General features: G+C 30.2%; 1 protein-coding gene across 1 annotated transcript in view; it reads right to left on the bottom strand.

Annotated features, from left to right (window-relative positions):
• Positions 1-958: 958 nt before the first annotated feature.
• The window catches only part of LOC127707915 (annexin-B12-like), a 44132-nt gene continuing 25141 nt past the window's right edge, over positions 959-19949 (bottom strand). Inside the window, exons 12-15 of the mRNA XM_052212676.1 lie at positions 17100-17369; positions 14139-14214; positions 11209-11321; positions 959-4233 (exon numbers count right to left, since the gene is read on the bottom strand). Coding sequence (XP_052068636.1) covers positions 4108-4233; positions 11209-11321; positions 14139-14214; positions 17100-17369 — 585 coding nt within the window. The 3' untranslated portion in view covers positions 959-4107. The remainder of the gene's footprint in view (positions 4234-11208; positions 11322-14138; positions 14215-17099; positions 17370-19949) is intronic.

Below are 19949 nucleotides of genomic sequence, written 5' to 3'. Positions count from 1 at the left end.
TTAGGAACCCCCCTTTTATAAATGGCTGGATCCGCCCCTGAATGAATGATGAACTGCAAAATGATGACAATACCTCATTAGAACAGATGATATTTGATTTGCTATCAGTTTAATATCAAATTTCACTAACTTTTAGAGAATAGTGGAAGGGTGCTAAGCTAACCATACTTGTCAATCATCAAGGCTATGGTAGCCATACTGGATAAAAGATAAACTTGTCTAGTGTAACTCAGAAAGGACATCTTGCTAACAATATCAGAAATGATAATCCAATATACCTTTTGATTTAAGCAGAGATGATAACACATTTTCTAGCCAATCTTTGACTCATATATAGTTGTGTTCGATCATTAGAAGGAATCACAATCAGGTTTGATTTTAACACAGGACATACATGTACAAAAGAGTTCAATTTAATTGTGTTTCAGAGAAGCTTGTTGCTAAAAACGGAAATATTGAAATGGTGAAGTTGAAGTATTTTCTTAGAAAGTTTTACTGACATCATCAAAATTTGGTTGACCATTATTAAATATTGGTACCACATATGACCACCAATATGTTTCATTTGTCATAAACACAATCCAGTCCTCCATGACTTGTTTTGTTGACATCACTGAATGTGACTTATTCACTGTTCGACTTACTCTGGAAGAGTGAAGCTTACCCTTCCAAAGCACCTGTGTTTACTGTCTGATTTTTGTGTGGTTTATATAAGCTTTGCAGTGTTGTGTGTCTGAATGTCATTTTCTTTTGGTCATAGTCTTGTGTTGTCTTTCTTCTGCTTATGGTTTTTCATTCCCCCCTTTGCATTTTCACCCCATTTGTCTTTTCTAAGTTAAGAACCTTAATTTACCATCCATTTCCTTACTACATTGTACTTACAATAAACAATGTACTTACACACCAAGTCATTAGAACTTTAGCCACAAGTCATTTAGAATAATTAAAAACAATGAACTCAGTGATAGCTGTACTTTAATCATTTAGAGGCTTGATGAAGAAACAAAAAACAAATTACATTTAACATGTTTATCTATATTGTGTTCTATAGAAATACCATAAAATTCTTTAAAGATGAATATTGCTATGCATATTGTACATTTCATAATTTGATCTAAATTTTGGCATGTGAATATTTTCATGAATTGGATTGTACATGCATTTACACGCACTTTTATTTCCTCAACATTTTGATCCCTACAAGAATCCAGTGAAAATGAATAAATCACCAAGAGAAGTTGGAATACAAATACACCAGGATGCATGGTTCTTGAAAAATTCAATCACTATACTCATAATGTGAACCAAAACAAGTAGAAAAAGAAGTCCCAGAATGCAAGGTTTCATTGTACAAAACATTGCTGAATAAAAGTATAAAGTCTGATAACTGCCATTGTTTAGCCTTTAACATCTTTAGAAAATCAAAGTGCTTTAAATATACATTATCAACAAATCTGAGATTCAAGCTATTGATTTAAAAGAATAAAATATCAAGACATTTAAAAAGGTATTTACTGGTTAAATGAGATTCAAGGTAAATTGATTAAAATTTGTTGAGAAGATCATAATCATGAAATTAATTCAAAATAACATTATGAAAATGGATTAGGGAAAAATGCTATCACAATACTTTGCACTGTCCTTTTGGTGCTTTCAAAATATATCATTCAAAATTACTTTACTCAAGAACCATAACAATTACACAGTTTCTCATTAAAATGAGTATAAATTCAAATGGATAACTCAGAGTGTGAACTTTAAACTAACCACTTTTGTTGCAATGAAATTTGATTTTCCCGTCAAACAAAAATCCAATATTTCATATGTGAAAAAAAAAAAATCTTGTATTTCACCCCTCTTACATCATTCAACAATAGATTTCAACAATGTTGCATCAAAATGAAGAGAGAACACATACAAAAAAATTAATAGTTCCTTGCATTTTCTACTTTATTAACATCATTAGCCAAATGCATGCAATAAATAAAATTTACTTTTATAAATTTTGACTTGGATGGAGAGTCGTCTCATTGGCACTCATACCACATCTTCTTATATCTAATAAATAAAATAACTAATCAGAGTGCACATATTGCAAAAATTTCAACTTTTGACAAAACATGAAATTTAACTCATGTGCTCTGCACATTCATGAATTCATGTTTTATTGCACCCCCTCCCACTTCAATATATTCAAAATTCAAATTCTGGGATTGAAGATGTACTATATATAATTGAGACAAAAAAATAACACCAAGAAGTAGTTGTTTATCTTACATTTACCTTCCTCCATACATTTTTTACGTTCAAAATTTATCAAAGAGATAAAATTACAAAGTACTCTTGAAAAAAGCCTGGAAACATGGGCAGATATTGCAAACAACAAAAAATATTTCTTCATAGAGAACCAATCACTTTTTTCTTGCCAGATCTCTAGATCAGTATAACTGCAACCATATGCCTTTTTCTGATAAGTCCATTGCAAATTAATTAAATGTTGGTAAGAAAACCTTTCTTTTACAAGGTTAAATACATGTACAAATGTACAGTTGCAAACACAAGTTTATTGCAATCATAAAAACACCTAATGGCACTGTGAATACAATATCTATGACAACCGAAGTAAATAATAAAAACAGTATGTAAAATATGGCACAGACTAATATATAAACATTTATATAAAAATAATAAGTTTCCAAATATCATCAAAATCATAGCTGAAAATGTTGCCATTCATGAAGATTGTTTAGATAACGAATCAAAGCTCTTAAAAAAAAAGTGGCACACATGAAAGGCACTTTGAAATTCATAATTATCAGTGGTTGATCCAGGGTTTTTTTAAAAAAAAAGGGAACTCATAGTAGGCCACAGAAAAAAAAAGGTATTACAGGCTCACGAGTCAAAAATATGATAAATGTTCTTGAAAGTGACACATTTTTTGGGGTGATGCAAGGAAAGGCCTGAGTGCTTTTATATTTTGAGAATCAATTTGGATACATCTAATGAATTTTCTTTATTAAATGCACTCATCATGCTCATTGTTATTTGCTTCTCTAATCTTGAACATTTGGTAATAACTGAGTTATCTCCCATCTGGGATTGTATTTTTAAGTTCTGTATGTTTTTACCATTTTCATGATTTATATATTATAATATCTTTTCATGATTCTCAAATCTCAGTTATGTTTTTAATTCATCAACCTAAGAATCAGCTGTCAATAGTATTTTGATCATTAACCAGAAATTTATTATATATTTTCTTTCATTAAAACTACATACCGGTAATTTTTTTTTCCTAAATCTAAACTATACTCAAAAATGGTAATAAAAGTAAGTTACAACTTTCATGACTTAAGAATAAAAAGTGCCTTTCATGAATACTTTATATCTTTTTGAACAAAATGACCCTATAGTAAAACATAGAAATAAAATTCTGAAAAATATGGCACTGTAAAAACATACAATATCACAGACAAAAAAAAACACATCTAAAAATATCTTCTGATAATACTACACTACACATGATTATCATAACTCATTTACTGTGCAATTCACTTTATTTCTGGACATTGGTTTTTTTCTGACTTGCTAAAAAGTATTTGTAAGATTCTTTAACTGATGACACTAGCCATTGTTGGCTTGAGGAAATATTACCCAATGAAACTCTTGAATATTACAGTGATTTTTGATTTGTTGTTTTTTTCAGCGAAATCCATAAATAAAAGAGTTAGGACATTTCACAGAAAACATCAATATTTCTATGAATTATTAGCAAAGTGGAGTAAATATCAAAATAAACCCCAAATTTCTTAACACTTTCAGCAAAAAAAAAAGTGATGCGTCAACATGGAAACAGTATTTTACAGAGGATGGACAGGGAATACAATTTTCCCAACCTTTCATTTTTGATACCATTACTTTTATTTTTCTTCCCCTCCTATTTCTGTCATCTTTATTCTCCAAGTCTCCAAATAGGTACCCTGTCTACCCCCTTAAATTACATGGAGTTGCACTTTGTAAAATACATGTGTTACAAATCATTAAATATCGATAATACAAACAAAAATAATGTCCCATTGCAAACTAGTATGCTATTGGTTCTTTCTATTAATCTTTTCCCACAATTCTTTGCAACAAGGCCTTATAATCGCCTGAACAGTCATCCTTAATCCAGTTCCATAAAGTTTGCCCGTTCTTTTCTAAGAAAATTTCTTTTATCTGCACCATATCAATCTGAAAAACAAAAATATGTTTAATATATTTCACTTCGTAAATTTTTTCCTAATACCGTTTTAAGTTTACAATTAAGTCTGTTAAAACATAACCTTATCAAAGATACCATTCTTGATAACTTACTAGGATGCCAAACATACCTTTTATCCACACAAGGTTTATGAATAGTACTAGAACCAAATCAATTATAAAGTTGAAGAGCATTGAAACAAACAAAAAATGGTTATTTTTGAAATCTCAAGAAGAGATTTTATATGAATTTATAGGGTTAAATATACTTACCATGAAATTACATTTATATTATATAGAATATGTTAAAATTTGCTTTCAGAACATGTTCTCATCGCAATTAACTAGGTGATTAAAAATTACATCCATAAGATGTACTCACCTACTCACCTACGTCATAATTTACTTGTGTAACACACAATATCTTCAGTTTTAATTTGTCGTTTAATTGAATAATTACAATTGTGTGAAACAAAAAACTGAATTTATACTAGGGGTGGTGGTGGATTGTGGTAAGTATATTTAACCCTATAAATTCATATAAAATCTCTTCTTGAGATTTCAAAAATAACCATTTTATATGAATTTGGTTAAATATACCATGAAATTACATTTATATTATATAGAATATTCACTGATTAACAAGCAGTGTTTTATTTTGGTGGAGGATAAATTCTCTCACATATACAATTTCCAACATATAAAAAACTATTTCAAAATTGTTAAAAAATAACCCCATTAAATTTTGTAAATACTGAAATTAGTCAAAACCGAAATTACAAAATTTAAATTTATTACACAATAAAGCTATGCTGTATAACTATATGTATCAATGGCAAAACTCTGCAGATTGCATAAATAAAACTTGCAAAAATAGACTTGAATAAATAATCTGCAGGCCAGTATAGAAATTATTTCATTAAAGCTCCTACATTATGAGTTAAATGTGTTGTAATATTATTGCAACAGTAAATAAGCATTTATTTTATTTATTTTTTAATTTGTCATGTGAATAGGTTGTTCTTATTGCTTGTACAAATCGACAAGAAGTAATCCAACCTTAGTATCATTTACTTTTCAACTTTGAAATATTAGTTTTCAAAACTTTAATTTATTTAAAAACAATTAGCTTCTATCTAATTTTCCATTGTTTTCTCTATAGTTTTATATAACAACAGAGAATATATGACTGCTGATCATTATCAATGTCTTTCAAAATAAATTCTTTTCTGCTTAATTGTCAAAGAATTATAATCAATTAAAATATACTTTGTAAATAAGTGTCCTTACCAACAAATATAATAAAGACTCAAACGAAAGTTGTTTCATGATTATGCTAAATCTGGATCAATCTATAAACTTTTTTGAAGTTATAGTCTCCTTGAGTACATATTCTTCTAGATATACTACTCTTGTTAATATCTAATAGATTTAGAAAGAAAATATTTTTTGTCAAGAGAAGTCCTGCATTATAGGAATGACATGATAATTTTCCTAAGTTAACCAACTAAATTTTAAAGTCTGATAGAAATTTCTATGAGTAGTAGAACCTTTGAATACAATGTCTACCAGTCCAACAATGAACAAACATTATCTTTGTGTTTCGTATTAGACTACTTAAGTGTAAAAATAAATAAAATGGACAAATCAGTGGAAAAATTTTAGTATACATGTTTTTCAATGGTATCATAATGCTTCTACAGAGCATTTGGATGTTGAGTAAGCCAAAACTGTTGTCCTAATAAGCCAAAAAGAATGCCGACAGATGAGTTTCTCAAACTATGAAAATCTGTCTGTCAATGTTGTTCTGACATTTCTAATTAATATCTCACAATGGTATACTGTCTAAAATGTGAACCTTAAGCCACGATTGTTTTTAAATTATAAATTGCCATGCACAGATCCAAATTTAAAGAAATAAAAGTTTGACATATTGAACAACTCTTAAACTGTTGCTCTTGACAATTGTTTTTATTTGTTTCAGAAAATATTTCGCAATCAGAAATACTAACATGCAACATGTCAAATTTAGTTCTATACATGTATTTAAAGAAAACACATGTTTGACAATATGGAAAACACTTGTACTAGCTTGTTTTTGATAAGTGTTCTTAGTTGTTTAAGAAATGGTTTCACAATCAGAAATGCTCATTTCATTTCTCTCTTAGTTCACCTTATCTGAATTCTATACATTCTGATATGGTTCAATATAAACTAACCAAAACACTTTTGGTATTATTTTTGTGACTTCAACCCAGTCATTTGGTTAAACTAAAAGTCACTCAGAAAAATTTTGCATTTGTCCACAGATTTGACAAAACAAAATGAATGGGATTTGTATAATCACATCTTTCAAAACAATATTGAATAAAAATTTAAACTAACTGTTAATAAACACATTTCAATTTTGTCTAGTATATTCTTGCATTAAATACTAACTATATGCCAGATATTTAATATTATTTCTGCAACTGCAAAAGTTGTTAGATAATTGTCTGGTCATTATGAAAATTGAATAGTGAATACCCTCAATTTGGGGATTAAATCACACCCAATCTATTTGGAAACCTTCCTACATGTAGATGAGTCACAACTTGACTTTGACAAGACTAGAATTTTTGTACTCTTTGTGTAATAATGAACAAAAATAAAAATAAACAGTGACATTTTAAATTTAGATATTTACAAATGTCTTGCACTTATAATCATGGAATTATCGTATTGCATTTTACTTCCACTTACTAACAGACTATTTAATGTTATTTAACTAATAATCAGTCTTTTAAATAAACTGCTTTTCATGTATTTTGCTTTTAGATTAACTGTTTCTACAGGTGCTAAAATATGAGAAGCAATTGAAATATATATATATATATGTTTATTGGTACAATGTAGCCCAAAAGACCTCTTCTTTTTCCTGCATCTTGTAAAGACTGGCTAAAAAGAAGATTTATATAAAGAGATGTATTAGATAGTTCATTGCTCAATCTTGTAAACTACTCTAATGTCCACGTCAATGTCTAGTATTTTTAATGAATCTTGCATCAACAATGCTTTATATTTTCTGTATTTATTTAGTAATATTTTACTAGTTATATCTAATTTGTGCAAAATCTATATGATATGCCTTTATTCTTAATCTAAATTCTCAAAAAACAAATCCTAATGATAATCTAGTTTTGTTTTTTTTATATACATGTATCAGTATCTTTGAGTCCTCTATAGTTCAGCTTTCTAATTCAATATAAACTCGAGGAAAAACATGTAGCAGTTTGATTAGCTGTTTTAACTAGCAATCTCACATTAAGATTGAAAACAGACCCAATGAAGATAGCAGAATCTTTTCAAACTTGTTGTCATTGCTTTGAAAACAAGACGTAAAGGCTATTTTCTATCTTTTAAAGAGCTTCCCAAAAATCTCTTCCTTTCATGATTGGAAGATACATGTATTATTTGTCTAAGTGATTCTCATATGGTGAGGGTAAAATATACCCTTAAGTCTTATGATATCACCTTTTTGTGTACTTAAGGCGAAATAGCACAAGTACATATTATATGTCATATGCATTGGCAATGTACACTCTTATTTATGTAATCAAAATATAAGCCATTTCCGTGAATCAAGTCTTTGTGAAATGCACCATAATGGCAATTATCCCCTAAACTCTTCTGAACCCAAGAGACAACCTAATGTTTACTTAAAAACATATCAAAATCTGTGTTTCATTAATGCACACAAACAACCAATTGGTCATAGCATTACATACTGATAATATTAATGTTCTTCTTGTCAGTAATAAACTGACCTTGAAAATAAAAAAATTATAATATGAGTTGTCACAAGCTATAGGTTTTAGAACGGTGTTCCATTCTTACTGACTCAACATATTAGTAGTTTCTTAACATCTGTAAGAGAATAATTTATCAGTAAAGAAAAATTTACAGCAGGTTCCTGCTCCGAGAAAATATTTCAGGCTTCTAAGAATTTACTGTCCTGTTTAAATCTGGACATAATTATAAATTTTGTGTATTGACATGTTTAAACTACATACACATTTGTAAGTACTAAATAACTCTGTACTATTTCAGTGTTTTTTATCTGTCTTGACCTTTTGCAGACACTCTTTCAATATATTATCTGAACTGTTAGTTCATCACAAAAATCAATGTGCAACCAAAAATTAGCTAAGATCAAAATGTGTGTTGTACTAAACATGCAACCTGCTTGTGCTTGCAAGTTGTATTAAATACAATACAGGTAGACCTACGTTATCTAGATGGAACAATTTCTACAACAATCAGATAGACCTGGACTAAAATTCACTATTCTGATTCGATTTAATTTTATTTCAGTACGTCAAATACTAAAAATTGTATTTCCAAGAATGATCTATGCTCCTTAAATATCAATGTGCGATCAATTAATAATTATGATTTTTTAGGAAAGATCAAATCTGTACAATGCATGCAACATACAGATCCAAAATCATGCATGTTGTTCTAGTTCCTACGTTCCCTGGATGAAACGATGTCAACATTAATCAGATAGACTTGGGCAAAATCCCTATTCTAATTTTAATTTTATTTGTGTTTATTTTAAATTTTAATTTGAATTTATTGAATCACTTAAGGTTCTACTGACATTAGTGGTCTACGCTCCCATAAGGACGTTATCCACATTAAAATAATCAGATCTGGTCAAAATACCTATTCTGATTGTAAAATAGTGATGTGTTTACTCCGTCTCGTGTAAAGACTGTAAACAATCAACTCATCCGAACTTAGTGACAATAGTGGTCTACGCTCTCATAAGGACGTTATCCACATTAAAATAATCAGATCTGGTCATAATACCTATTCTGATTGTAATTTAGTGATGTGTTTACTCCGTCTCGTGTAAAGACTGTAAACAATCAACTCATCCGAACTTTCCACTTGACCCGTTTCGTAGATTGCTCAAAACAGCTAAAATTCGGTCAGCATGGAAGAAGAATTTAAACATACATTTATTTTTATAAACGGAGTACTCATGTAACATGTCCGATTTTGACAGAAAAGTTCTGCCTTTCCTCGCACCGGACTAAAATTTTGAAAATGGCGACTTAACAAAGGTTAATTTCTAGGTCGTCGTTGTTACAGACTCGTAATGTTGACGTGTATATCAGAAACTTGACAAAAGCGCTGTATAAACATAGAAATAATTGTAAAACGATATTCCAAAAACAAATAATGTTTTTTTATAAAACATAAGGATTTTCAACAGTAGACTGTTAAAAATCCTTGTCGACGAGAAACATGGGATCACTTGAACGCAAAAATTAAAACTGAAGATATTGTGTGTTACACAGGTAAATTATGACGTAGGTGAGTACATCTTATGGATGTAAATTTTAATCACCTAGTTAATTGCGATGAGAACATGTTCTGAAAGCAAATTTTAACATATTCTATATAATATAAATGTAATTTCATGGTAAGTATATTTAACCAAATTCATATAAAATCCATTACTCATCCTGTTTATCATGCAAAACTCAATGTCAATGTTGTTAAAGAAAGAAAAAACAAGAATGTGTCCATAGTACATGGATGCCCCACTCACACTATCATTTTTGTCGAGCCTTCGACTTTAGTCGAAAAAGCGAGACATAGCGATCCTACATTCCATCTGGGGTCGTCGTCGTCGTCGTTGGCGGCGTCCACAAATATTCACTCTGTGGTTAAAGTTTTTGAAATTTTAATAACTTTCTTAAACTATCCTGGATTTCTACCAAACTTGGACAGAAGCTTGTTTATGATCATAAGATAGTATCCAGAAGTAAATTTTGTAAAAATAAAATTCCTGTTTTTCAGTATTTTACTTGTAAATGGACTTAGTTTTTCTGCCAGGAAACATTACATTCACTCTGTGGATAAAGTTTTTAAAATTTTAATAACTTTCTTAAACTATCCTGGATTTCTACCAAACTTGGACAGAAGCTTGTTTATGATCATAAGATAGTATCCAGAAGTAAATTTGTTAAAAAAAAAATTTCATTTTTTCCGTATTTTACTTATAAATGGACTTAGTTTTTCTGCCAGGAAACAATACATTCACTCTGTGGTTAAAGTTTTTAAAATTTTAATAACTTTCTTAAACTATCCTGGATTTGTACCAAACTTGGACAGAAGCTTGTTTATGATCATAAGATAGTATCCAGAAGTAAATTTAAAAAAAAAAAAATTTCATTTTTTCCGTATTTTACTTATAAATGGACTTAGTTTTTCTGCCAGGAAACAATACATTCACTCTGTGGTTAAAGTTTTTAAAATTTTAATAACTTTCTTAAACTATCCTGGATTTGTAGCAAATTTGGACAGAAGCTTGTTTATGATCAAAAGCTAGTATCTAGAAGGAAATTTTGTTAAAACTTGTACCTGTTTATCTGTATTTTACTTATAAATGGACTTAGTTTTTCTTCCAGTTAACATTAAATACAGTCTGCAGTTAAAGTTTTTAAAACATTTATTAGATTCATAAACTATCCTGGATTTATACCAAACTTTGACAGAAGCTTCTTACAATCAAAAGATAGTTTCTAAAGAAATATTTTTATTGATTTTTTTCCTCATTTTTGTTGAGCCTGAGATTAACAGCAAAAGTAGGCGAGACACTGGGTTCCGCGGAACCCTTACGAATTTTCTATGTTCAGTGGACCATGAAATTGGGGTAAAAACTCTAATTTGGCATTAAAATTAGAAAGATCATATCATAGGGAACATGTGTACTAAGTTTCAAGTTGATTGGACTTCAACTTCATCAAAAACTACCTTGACCAAAAACTTTAACCAAAAACTTTAACATGAAGCAGGACAGACGGACGGACGGAAGGACAAACGAACGAACGAACAAACGGACGCACAGACCAAAAAACATAATGCCCATAAATGGGGCATAAAAATCAATAAGAAAACGAAAACGATTACCTCAGATCTGCCCACAATAATCCTGATAAGATCTTTGTCCTTGGTACCTAACCCTTCCATGGTCCATGTTAGTCTCTCAGCAAAGTATTTTGGCCTGCATTTTATGCTCTTAACTAAAATTATACACACAGAAACATAAAATATGTATGACTAACATAATTCATTTGTTAACTTCCTCTCTTGCAAGTGTTAACAAACTCGATCAATTTTTCAATTATATCATTTTGATTTTTGTTGATACTTAAATAAAATCATTCAGACAAAACTTAAATAAATAATAAGTAAAATCTACTGAATGTGAATTGTTTATTTTTGGCAATATACAGATTCCAATAATACTTAACAGCTTTGTATACATATTTGCAAAATAGTCATAAAAAAACTTAAAGAGATTCAAGATTTCTTTATTTCAAGGAAAATTATATTCATCTTACCTCTAATCAATGAATACTTCAAGAAATATATTTGAAATGCTTTTGGTAATGAACTAACTATTCGCAAGTACAATGAAACTTTTTCTTAAAAAGAGTAAAGTCTTTTATCATGAAATTTCAGTAACATATGTAGATTTGTTACTGACGACAGGCCTGGGGCCATTACATTACAATTACTTTGTGATTCTTCCATTACAATTACAATTACAATTACATTTTTTCTCACATGTAATGCATTACATTACAATTACTTTGCCTGTGTAATGCATTATATTACACATTACTTTTTCAATATAAAAATATAAACATTTAAAAAACAGATTTTTATAAGAAATTGATAAATATTATCGGGGTATATGTACATATATATACAGTGTTAGTGACATAGACTTCAAATACTTGAAAAATAAATAAATTATCATATAATTTTGATTCTAACATTGATCACTTAATCATTAAGACATCATAAAGGGATTTCAAAGGGATATAATAAATGTGCCATTAAAGGATTATCTTGTTATATGCCTAAGGGCTCTGTGAGGACAAACATAAGTTGAGAAGATTTGATTGCAATAAAATCATTTTGATATCAATTATATAATTAGGTGAAATAACAACCACAGTTTGGTGTAAAAAATGTTGATTGACATATTCATTCTTTCATTGAAATACATGTAAGGTGTGTATAGAATTATGAAAATTTCATCTTCATATTTTTTCCATTCATCTATATAGTTTTGTTTAATAATTATTTTTAGAAGATGTTTTAAGGGCAAACTATCTATAATGATATAATACAGTAATTAACTGTGACAATAATTTTATTCAATACTTTCTTTTTTTTTTCTTAATATTTTATTTTTATTTTACTATATTCTCTAATTTTATGTATTTTACCAATTTGTAATGAAAAGTAATGTACAGTAATGGAGGCATTACATTGATTTTTAACTAAAGTAATCATTACATTACATGTAATTGTAATGCAGAAAATGTGCATTACAAATTACTTTGCATTACATCAAAAAAATGTAATATTACAATGCATTACAATTACAAATTACCATTACCCCAGGCCTGACTGACGATCAGTCATAAGCTCTCAAATTGTCAATAAAATGGTACCTAATATAAAAATAAGATGTGGTATAATTGTCAATGAAACAACTCTCTACCAGAGACCAAAAAACATAGACGTTAAAAACTATAAGTCATCTTACGGCCATAAAGCCTGGAAGGCGTTCAATAATCAAAGCAGATAGAATAGAGACAGTTACAACCATCCTATTCAAAACTAAACACTAAATCGAATACACCACATCTGAAGTAAGAATAAAGAAAACAAAAACTTACAAATTTTCTTTCCTGGCTTCAAAGAGGCACAAAAAAGTGGTCAATAAAGTAGACAATATCCTTTATTCAGGTGGTAAATAGCAAAGAATGAAAGAAAATGACATTTTCAACAATTTCGTTTGATGTCATGTTTTAAAAGAAGAAACTGGCATTTGTTTTCCACAAGTTTGTTTGTTGTCATGTTTCAAAAGAAGATACTGACATTTGTTTTCAACAAATTTGTTTGTTGTCATGTTTTAAAAAAAGATACTGACATTTGTTTTCAACACTTTCGTTTGTTGTCATGTTTAAAAAGAAGATACTGACATTTTTTTTCAACAATTTCGTTTGTTGTCATGTTTTAAAAGAAGATACTGACATTTGTTTTCAACAATTTCATTTGTTGTCATGTTTAAAAAGAATATACTGACATTTTTTTCAACAATTTTGTTTGTTGTCATGTTTCAAAAGAAGATACTGACATTTGTTTTCAACATGTTCGTTTGCTGTCATGTTTTAAAAGAATATACTAACATTTGTTTTCAACATGTTCGTTTGTTGTCATGTTTTAAAAGAATATACTGACATTTGTTTTCAACATGTTCGTTTGTTGTCATGTTTTAAAAGAATATACTGACATTTGTTTTCAACATGTTCGTTTGTTGTCATGTTTCAAAAGAAGATACTGACATTTGTTTTCAACATGTTCGTTTGCTGTCATGTTTTAAAAGAATATACTGACATTTGTTTTCAACATGTTCATTTGTTGTCATGTTTTAAAAGAAAATACTGACATTTGTTTTCAACAATTTCGTTTGTTGTCATGTTTAAAAAGAATATACTGACAATTTTTTCAACAATTTCGTTTGTTGTCATGTTTTAAAAGAATATACTGACATTTGTTTTCAGCATTTCATTTGTTGTCATGTTTTAAAAGAATATACTGACATTTGTTTTCAACATGTTCATTTGTTGTCATGTTTTAAAAGAGGATACTGACATTTGTTTTCAACAATTTCGTTTGTTGTCATGTTTAAAAAGAATATACTGACATTTTTTTCAACAATTTCGTTTGTTGTCATGTTTTAAAAGAAGATACTGATATTTGCATCCATAACATGCATATGATTTACTTGACTAGAAATTTTATTCTTGTAAACTTACTTAAAGTTATCAGCGCCATCTGTGTGTGGCTAGAAAATTCCCCCTCCACGGAATTTTCAATGTCACATTGCGTCAGCTGAAATCAAGACATACTATATGTTATACATGCTATAAATGTTTTTTTTATAACTGTTTTGTTTCATTTTTTTTTTTAAATGGTAAATTGGCATAAACAAAATCATTAAATCCGACTCTTGATGTGACATTATGACATACATGTAGGTATTGTGACATTGGAAATGTAAAAGGAAATGCAAGAATTTGAAAAATGGTGCATTGCCTCAATGATATTAAATAAAAATTAAAATTGAAAATTTGAGAGTAAAGTAAAAATAAATAAAAGAACAGAGTTCTGATGTCCCCTGCATTGCACTTATTTTATATTTCCAAGGGGCGTAACTCTTTTTTAAAAAGTCGATCGTCCACCATTTTAGAACTTGTTCGAGATATTGCTGATATTAACCTATAGTATAAGTTTTATAAAAATCTGGCAAGAATTGTACCCGTGAGAGCACTAACGAGGCCATTTTCCATAAATTTAATATATCCAAGGAGCATAACTCTTTGAAAAAAGTATATCGTCCACCATTTTAGAACTTGTCAGAGATATTGCTGATATTTACCTATAGAATAAGTTTTATAAAAATCTGGCAAGAATTGTACTTGTGAGAGCGCTACAAGGCCATTTTCCACAATTTTAATACTTCCAAGGAGTATAACTCTTTTAAAAAAAATCGATCCTCCACCATTTTAAAACATGTTAGAGTTATTGCTAATATTAACCTATAGTTTAAGTTTTATAAAAATCTGGCAAGAATTGTACCTGTGATAGTGCTAATAAGACCGGACAGACGGACGGTTAGACACATGGATGGACAGACAGACAGACGCCCGGTATTTCCATGTCCCCCGCAACGCGTTATGCGGGTGACAATAAAAGTGCACATGCTGAAATGTCTCGCCTTCTTTACTGACCATTGATTTTATGTTGAAAGTATTAAAGATAAAGGTTTAACTAAAAACATCACAGCAACTCAGGTCAGATAAATGCTGTCAGACAGACATATATACCTTACAATTTTTTTTACACAAAATATAATTAATCTATTGCTTATGATAATTGAAAAAACAGACCAAAACAAAAAAAACTTAACATTGACCAATAAACCATGAAAATGAGGTCAAGGTCAGATGATACCTGCCAGACAGACATATACACCTTAAAACCATACCAAAACACTAAAACTTAACATTGACTAATGAACCATGAAAATGAAGTCAAGGTCAGATGATACCTGCCAGACAGACATATACACCTTACAATCATTCCATACACCAAATATAGTTGACCTATTGCTTATAGTACTTGAAAAACAGACTAAACCACAAAAACTTAACATTGACTGATGAACCATGAAAATGAGGTCAAGGTCAATGAAACCTGCCAGACTGACATGTACCCATTACAGTAATTCCTTCTGAAATTTAAAGCTTTAGTTTTACGCTGCTGCCACCGGATAGTAATACCTATGTCTCGCATACTGCAACTTTCGTTGCAAGGGAGACAAAAATGCCCTTTCAAACTTTGAGTAGGGGAGGGGTCACATTTTGAAAAATCTTGCCAAAAAATATTTATAAATATTAACAGAAATTTCCAATTATTTGAAAAAGAAAAGGGTTTCTTCATCAATTGTGAATGACCAATGTAATACAAATAAATTTTTAGTGTGAGGTTAACTCACATAAACATTAAATTAAAAATATATGACTGCTTTCAGGTGTATGATTGAAGCCAAACCTCCCATAAAAATGTATTTGAAAAAAAAATATAGAACTAACAAGCATTCCAAGAGTATTGCATGCCAATACATAGTCCCCTAACGGTTAAAAATTCATTGTACGGGAACAAAATGCTAACTTGATCTATAACTTGTCATGATGTAAACTACATAACAAATATCAAGTCAATATCTTCAAACATTACAAATAAAAGTGAGGAAAACTGATCATATGAGTGAAATTTCTAAGTCCAAGGACCATAACTCTGCACAAAATCATCAGACCAGAACAAAAATAGAACTTGATCTGTAACTTGTCATGATAAAACAATATACTAATTATTAAATCAATATCTTCAAGCATGACGAAAAAAAGTGCGGAAAACTGATTATTTCAGTGAATTTTCTACGTCCAAGGACCATAACTCTGCACAGAATCATCCGACCAGAACAAATTTCAAACTTGATCTGTTAGTTGTCATGATAAAACTATATACCAATTATTAAATCAATATCTTCAAACATTACGAAAAAAAGTGAGAAAAACTGATTATTTGAGTGAATTTTCCAAGTCCAAGGACCATAACTCTGCATAAAATTATCAGACTGGAACAAAATTCAAGCTTGATCTGTAACTTGTCATGATAAAACTATATACCAATTACCAAATCAATATCTTCAAGCATGATGAAAAAAAGTGCGTAAAACTGTTTATTTGAGTGAATTTTCGAAGTCCAAGGACCATAACTCTGCACAAAATAATAAGACCAGAATAAAATTCGAACTTGATATGTAACTTGTCATGACAATCACAACCAACCAAAGAAAAAAAGTGTGGAAAACTGATTTGTCAGACAGACAGACAGACAGACAGACAGACGGAGTGCAAACCTAAAGTCCCCTTCGACTTCGTCAGTAGGGGACTAATAATTGATAACACTTATGAAAAATAGCTTAACATATCCATGATATCTATTGGTAAATACCTTAACATATCTATTGGTAAATACCTTAACATATCTTTTGGTAAATACCTTAACATATCTATTGATAAATACCTTAATATATCTATTGGTAAATACCATAACATATCTTTTGGTAAATACCTTAACATATCTATTGGTAAATACCTTAACATATCTAGACTATTGGTAAATACCTTAACATATCTATTGGTAATTACCTTAACATATCTATTGTAAGTTTCCCTCAGCTGATAGGTATCCCTAAGAGCAAATATTCTGATAAAATCATCCTCATCTGTACCAAAACTATCAACACCAGCATTAAACAGGACTTCAGCATCAGCCTGAGCTCTTTCAGGATTAATCAGTTTTTCCATATCAATCGTAAAGGCACCAGTAGGTAAATCTTCATCTGTTTCCTCATCATGAAACATGACTGGTACCACAGCATCATTTAACTTCTCTTCTTTAACTTCAGCTCTGTTCCCCTACAATAATAGATTGTCCAATATAAACACTCAGAAAAGTAGAAAATCTATGGTTAAAAACTCATGTGTTTCAAATTACTCCCTTGTTATCTTGGAAACTTGATAGCCATCACGCAAATGTTCAGCTTGCAATAGCCATTGTAAAATAAATTGAATTTCTCCTTTGGATCTTTTAATGAAATAATTTGCTTAAAAGTGTGCTGAAGGAAAACCATGGTCTATTATCTGCAATTTGATGTTGTACCATATTTTGATAACTAAAATGAAACCCAACTAGAATCTGAGAGGAAAGTAGGTGGAGCTTAGCTATGGTACAACATGTTCATTTTGGTGTTACATACCTGCCAACTTTTTATCTCCATGGTGGATTTTAAGAACCAGATGACCTAATGCTCCTCTTATATTGTCATAAGTGTTTTTAGTCTACTACTATATTGCTTGAATGAGTTTGTATGAGCTTAAATACCCTTATTACTCATTTGAATGGTCTGATGTTATACCAAGGCCATTTTCTGAAATTTATCCCCCTCACAACTTTTTAGGAAATTGAACAACAGATTAAATCTGAGAGAAAAATTCATTTGTTGCCTTAAGTGTTAGGTAATACTCCTTAACATTGTGTCTTGAGGCTTTTGCCGCCTCTCCAAAATTTGTATTATTTTAAATGTGAAGGAGACCAAAGCTCCCCTTCATGGAACTGCATATATTGTCAATGCATAGACTGTTTATATGGTTCACTCAAAATTGCCTAGTTTACCCTCCCACCCCTTTTCACCTGGCCGTGGGGATTGCTCACTGTTGAAGAAATGAATGTATCTCATATGATTTGCATGAAGCGATCCTTTTCATTACTTTTCCAAAGTAAGGGGTCTCCAGGATAACATCAGTGGTTCAGTAGGATTTTTTTTATCTGATTTGACATTAATACACATTAGAAAACATAATCCTAGAAATGCTCTCATTTCTTCAGTAGTTGGTGTAACCCATGTGGATTTATTTTTATCAGGATGCTCAAGAATTTGTTTATTAGCATATCTGTCTGTCTCCTGTATAATGAATTGCAAGATTTCATTTGTGAACAACGTGGCAGAAACAAGTGTGGTTAACCCCTTTTGTAATAGATAAAATTATCATGCCACCTATCAGCTTCAGTAAGACGGTCACCAGCCTCGTCAACAAGGGGGGTCATCATTTTCATCAGAAAATTCATTTTCACTTTCATTAACATCTAATTCACCTATTCCAATTTGTTCAAGCCTCTGATTGTAAAGCTATGCAGTAGCATCAACATCATTTTAAAAAAATCCTTCAAACTCTTCATCCGAAGACTCCGACATTTTGTAACTTTCAGCCAGACTACAATACTATATGTATACTATAATTTTGCTATGGGACCACCTTTTAGCCTTGAATATTTTGATTGGCTGACCAAAAATAAAGATTTCCTAATTTAAGAGATAACCTGAAGGTGAAAACTGTAAACTTCCGATCGTCAACAGTGTGTAAATGAAAAACATGGAAAGATCAAACGAAAAGAGGCTGAAATTATCGGCTTTTCTTTTTATTAATCACTCTCAAGTACAGAGTATAACTTTTAAAAACAGCGATATGTAAATGGTTGAAAGATTTCACGTGTTAGGTAATAAACTTTCAATTTTCAAAGCAATCACGTTGAGAGCACATGTCTGACAAGTTTGATAAATGGTAGCACAGAAATGCGAATTGAAAGTACCATTAAATGACACAACTATTACTTTTATTGCCAAAATTTATACATTATATAAAAATCTGAAACCTGTTTACACACTATGGTAACGGACGCTTTTAACAGCTTTAAGTAATTAATCTGATTTTAAAACTGAAAGTACATAGGCATATTGCATTTTTCATTTTCCATGATGCTTTGAGGCATCACATTGCCATTACCAGATAATGCTTTCAGGCATCATACGGCAGTTACCAGGTCACAGATGCCTTGAGTCATCGAACCCCTTGAATAGGTTACTGCTAATATAATCCTTACACAAAAAATCCTTACAAAAAATGTGCATACCTTCTTACTGAAAATTTCATTTGGAACTAATGTTTATACATAGCAAACAGCTTTACCAAAAACACAGTAGGATGCCATTGAAGACTTTATATTGACCTCTAAATGTCTTTTGGTTTTTTGTGTCATCAGGATGTGATCTCAATGACATATGTACTTCATATCTTCTCTTATTCATATTTTTTCATGGTATTAGGTATGTTTTTAATGATAATCCAATATAATATAAAATATAGGGACCAAAGTTTTTAAAATTCTTGAATTTTGTACAAAACTGCAACAAAAGTGCACACACTGAAATGTCTCTTGAAAAAACAGACCAAGACACAAAAACTTAACATTGATCAATGAACCATGAAAATGAGTTAAAGGTCAGATGAAACCTGCCAGACTGACATGTACCCATTACAATCATTCCATACACCACATATAGTTGACCTGCTGCTTATAGTATTTCAGAAACAGACCTAATCAAGTAACTTTAACATTAATCACTGATCCATGAAATGAGGTCGAGGTCAGGTGAACCC

Source organism: Mytilus californianus, unplaced genomic scaffold (genome assembly GCF_021869535.1).
Source record: "Mytilus californianus isolate M0D057914Y unplaced genomic scaffold, xbMytCali1.0.p SCAF_7, whole genome shotgun sequence".
Classification (NCBI taxonomy): Eukaryota; Metazoa; Mollusca; class Bivalvia; order Mytilida; family Mytilidae; genus Mytilus; species Mytilus californianus.
This window is presented reverse-complemented; position numbering and strand designations above follow the sequence as displayed.